This window comes from Pteronotus mesoamericanus, unplaced genomic scaffold, assembly GCF_021234165.1.
Source record: "Pteronotus mesoamericanus isolate MK-2021 breed Mesoamerican mustached bat unplaced genomic scaffold, CSHL_Meso_final contig_2, whole genome shotgun sequence".
Taxonomy (NCBI): Eukaryota; Metazoa; Chordata; class Mammalia; order Chiroptera; family Mormoopidae; genus Pteronotus; species Pteronotus mesoamericanus.
Window position 1 is genome coordinate 22,263,820 of NW_026555084.1, and position 4,878 is coordinate 22,268,697.

The window sequence follows — 4,878 nt, forward strand, 5'->3', positions numbered from 1 at the left end:
CAGGGAAAACCTTCATCTGCTTTGTTTCTAAGAAAACTTGCTAATAACAAGTCAGCATTTTATCACTGTTTTTTAAAAAGGTCATGAATAGAAAAAGATCTTTCTTTCTAAACAGGCTGCTTATACAAAAAAAATGGGAAAAGCAATATTACACAAACTCCAAGTCTTTTCATAACCCAATTATTATTTTAAATAAGTAATAGGCTTAAAGTCATTATTTTAAATACGATGTGGTCCCCTGGATGTAAACTTGCCTATCTTTTTTCACTGTCGCTCTGTCCCTGCGTCCTGCAGCAGGGCACTCCGTGTGTGCTTGTGGAATGGGCCCATAAGTAGGTACTGGAAATCCTAAGCATGGGTATTAGCAAATGTAGCTATGGGGACATAGCAATGTGAGTGAGTGAGGGAAATTAACTTGTGTCAAGGGCTCGACCTTTCACTACAAGAGTAAAGCAATAAATAAACCTGAAAATGTCACTATATTTAGCTGCGTTGAGATCCTGCGTTAATAATCAAGACTACTTAGTATTTCAGTATTTTTTTTAAGTAGGATACTTTTTCAAATAATATGACAACCTGTCCCTACATTATTTTGTTGCTGTTTCCATGTTCCATTCAAGGTGCAGCTGGAAATAATAGAACAAATATCTATATTATGGTAAGATTCGTTTCAATTGCTGTGAACATTTTGAATGCATTTTAAACAGTCAAACTTGATAAGGTGATTATATAAGTTAAATTTTCTTTTCTAAAACAATTAAAGCCAAAGCTTGAGAGTTGGACTTACATTACCGGAAAGTTCCGCATTTGTTTGTGGATGTTCATTTCCTTCCGACGTGTTCGGACCCGGAGGAAGACTGGGGCTGAAGGCCATGAGGTCCGCCTTGGGCGGCCCCTCCCCAGAGCACACCCTCTGCCGCCTCTGCTGCGAGTACGACCAGCTCCCCACCGCGCTCGAGCACAGCAGCACGCGCTTCCCCGGCCCGCACGCGCCCTCGCTGGGCGGCGCCGAGCACCGCAGCGCCGTGTACAGCAGCAGCGTGAGCACCAGCAGGCTGGACACCGCGCAGATCGCCACGATCAGGTACACGTTCACGTCCACCAGCGCCGTCTCGGCGACCGCAGCACCGGAAGACGCACGTAACGAGGACTTCGGCACCTGGCCGCCGTCCGCCAGCGACAGCAGCACGGTGGCCGTGGCCGCCAGCGCCGGCTCGCCGTGGTCCTTCACCAGCACCAGCAGGCGCTGGCGCGGCGCGTCCGCCTCGTCCAGGGCGCGCGTCGTGCTGATCTCGCCCGTGTACAGCCCCACGCGGAACGGGCTGCGCTCAGCACCCGCCGCCGGCTGCAGCTCGTAAGACAGCCACGCGTTGTACCCAGAGTCCGCGTCCACCGCGCGCACCTTCGCCACCACGTGGCCCGCGTCCACAGACCGCGACACCACCACCTCGCTCTCCCTGCCGCCGCCGCCGCCGCCCGCCCACGAAGGCAGCAGCGCGGGCGCGTTGTCGTTCTGGTCCAGCACGAACACCTGCAGCGTCACGTTGCTGCCCAGAGGCGGCACGCCCGCGTCGCGCGCGCTCACCTGGAACTGCAGCAGCTCCAGCTCCTCGTGGTCCAGAGGCTGCAGCGCGTACACCTTGCCGCTCTCCGCGTGCACAGACACGTAGCTCGACAGCGCGCGCTCGCCCACCCGCCGCTCCACCAGCGAGTAGGACACCCGCGCGTTCTCCTGCGCGTCCACGTCCCGCGCCCACACCGTGAAGATGTGGCAGCCGGGCGGGTTGTTCTCCTTCACGAACACCGTGTACTCGGGCTGCGCGAAGGTCGGCGCGTTGTCGTTCACGTCGGCCACCTCCACGGACAGGCTGGCGGTGGCCGACAGCGACGGCGAGCCCCCGTCCCGCGCCGTCACTACTACCGCATAGTCCGACACGCTCTCGCGGTCCAGGGCGCTGTCCAGCACCAGCGAGTAGTAATTCTTGAAGGTGGACACCAGCTTGAAAGGAACGTGGGGTGACAGGGTGCAAGTCACCTGCCCGTTGGCACCGGAGTCTCGGTCGGACACCGAAATGAAGGCAATGACGGTGCTGAGTGGAGCGTCCTCTCTGATCGGCAAAGACAAGGATGTGACGGCCAGTTCCGGAGCATTATCATTTACATCCAGCACTTTCACTAAAACCTTGCAGTGATTTGACATTGGGGGACTTCCTTTATCAACTGCTTTTACCTGAATTTCGTAGGATTTTGTTTCTTCATAATCCAGTCTACCAATTAGCCTAATTTCTCCTGAGCTGGAATCAATTTTGAAGTTCTTTCTAATGTTAAGAGGAACATCACTGCCAAATAAAAAGACAATTTCACCATTTACACCTTCGTCTGCGTCAGAGGCATTTAATGTGGTAACTAATGTTCCATTTGCTGTAGTTTCTAATAAGTGGACTCTGTACACGGCCTGGGCAAACAGTGGGGCGTTATCATTAACGTCGAGCACTGTAATCAGCAGTTGAACTGTACCTTCCAGTTCAGGTTTGCCCCCATCAGTGGCTGTCAATAATAAAAGAAGTTCTGGTGTTTCTTCTCTGTCCAAAGATTTCCTCAATTCAAGTGAAAGTGACTTACTCAGTTCATCATTTGCCTGTATATCCAAAGAGAAATAATCGCTGGGGCTGAGAGTGTATGTTAGAAGAGCATTTGTACCAATGTCTGCATCAACAGCGCCCTCTACTGGGAAACGCGAATCCAGCAGTCTAGATTCAGGAATAAATAACCTTTGTTCTCTCTCTCTGAAGACTGGTGGGTTATCGTTAATGTCCTTCACCTCCACCTCCACGTGGAAAACCTGCGGCGGCCGCTCCACGATCACCTCCAGGTGGATGCTGCACTCCAGGCTCCTCCCGCACAGCTCCTCGCGGTCGATCCGCGAATTCACAAACAAAATGCCATTCTGCAGATTTACCTCCAGGAGGTCCCCGCGGCCTTTGGACGCCACCCGGAACAGGCGCGGCACCAGCTCGGCCAGCTCCAGCCCCAGGTCCTGCGCGATGCGGCCCACGAAGGTGCCGTGTTTGGCCTCCTCGGGGACCGAGTAGTGGACCTGGCCGCTCCCCGTCTTCCCGGCTGCAAGGAACAGAAGAGAGAGCAGCAGGCACCGGGCTCCCTTGCCTCCTCGCCTGGGATACAGCATCGCAAAAGCACTACACCTTTCGTACCTCTCTCACCTTACTTCAAAATCATGCCTTTTTACTTCATTTTTAAATAATTTACCTCCTTAACGTTTCTGTCTGCTCTCGGGCGGTGACAAAATGGAGCTTCCTCCTTAAGTTTTAGCAACCAGTACATTTCCATTGACAAGACTTTGTGGTATACAGCGACATCATGTGGCTGATGGTGTAGATTTTAGATCCATTCATTCATTTCCAAAATAGTCTCATATTCATTTGCAATTTACTCAAGGTAATCATTTCAATTTTATGTCCTTTTAAAGGCCCTGGCATTTCAAATGTCATTTGAGAGTATGTAATTCAGTATTTTCTTTTAGCTCTTTTCACAAAAATATTACAATTGGATTTGGGCAAATCACGATTTGAATAAATAACATCTTTTTATTTAAAACAGTCTATTAGCTCATATATTTTTATTATTAAGTACTTATAACTGAACACTAGAGTTTTAAAATAAGGCAATTAGACCATTAAAATTCACCATCTTCTAGGATAGTTTGGGTGTTAATTTTTTTAATGAAATATCATTACCAAGTGCTTATATACGAAATATTTAGAAATTTTGAAGAAATATACTTAAGATTCTTTCAATGTTGTATAAAAAGCAGCACCATTTCCTGATACTTTAAATCTTAGAAAAATGACATTTGGAACATTTCCGTTTGTTACTTATCATATAACATTTAATTGCTGAACTTGTAACTTTGACCTCCAAAAGTCATTATTCCAAATCGAATTGATGTCCATTGGATCTTCATTCCTACAGCCAATTTTGAGGAAATTATATAATTTTTTCCTTTTTTCTTATTAAGACAAAATACTGAAAAACTTTAGTTAGAATAATATGATTATTGAATCAATATCATGTATCTGAGGATTTGAAAATAATCCATCAGCATTTTAAATGTAAATCTAATATAATTAGGTTTTCAGATGAAACTACTTGAGAAAAACATTAATAAACATTTTTTCAACTTCAATCCAATTCATAGTAATAACACCATACCCACATCAAAATTTGAATATGTGGTCATAAACTATCAGTAGTTAATTTTTAAAAGAATGCCCTTAACATATATACTTAAAGTACTGCGGATAAATAAGGGTATTAATATTATTAAGAAGCCCTGGCTGGTGTGGCTCAGAGGGTTGAGCATTGGCCTGCAAACCAAAGAGTCACCGGTTGGATTCCCAGTGTAGGGCACATGCCTAGGTTGCAGGCCATGTCCCTACAGGGGGCATGCAAAATGCAACACACATTGATGTCTCTCTCCCTCTCTTTCTCCCTCTCTCCCCATCTCTAAATATAAATAAATAAATAAATAAAGCATAGAATAAGTGCTAACCACAATCCACTGGCATTCAAATATTTTAAACATAAAACTATTGAATTAAATACACTTTATTTTCCACAGTTAAAAGCTTAATTTACCTTTTAAAATATACCTAATTTAACTAAAAATTATATAATTATGATACATTAATATTGAGAACTACAATGATCTTTATAATATCAACCACAAGCCATATTATACTGTTTCATTCTCTTTCATTTGGTAAAGAATTCTCATTTTGATGGTATTTTCAATATTAGAAAAATGTAATTTACAATAGTCAGATAACACTTAATTGAAGCAAAACAATACTTAATCAT

General features: G+C 45.6%; 1 protein-coding gene across 1 annotated transcript; it reads right to left on the reverse strand.

Annotated features, from left to right (window-relative positions):
- Positions 1-757: 757 nt before the first annotated feature.
- On the reverse strand, positions 758-3,187 carry LOC129066413 (protocadherin alpha-1-like). Its single transcript, XM_054567952.1, has one exon. The coding sequence runs from the start codon at positions 3,185-3,187 to the stop codon at positions 758-760; it is 2,430 nt and encodes an 809-aa protein (XP_054423927.1).
- Between the last annotated feature and the right edge of the window lie 1,691 nt (positions 3,188-4,878).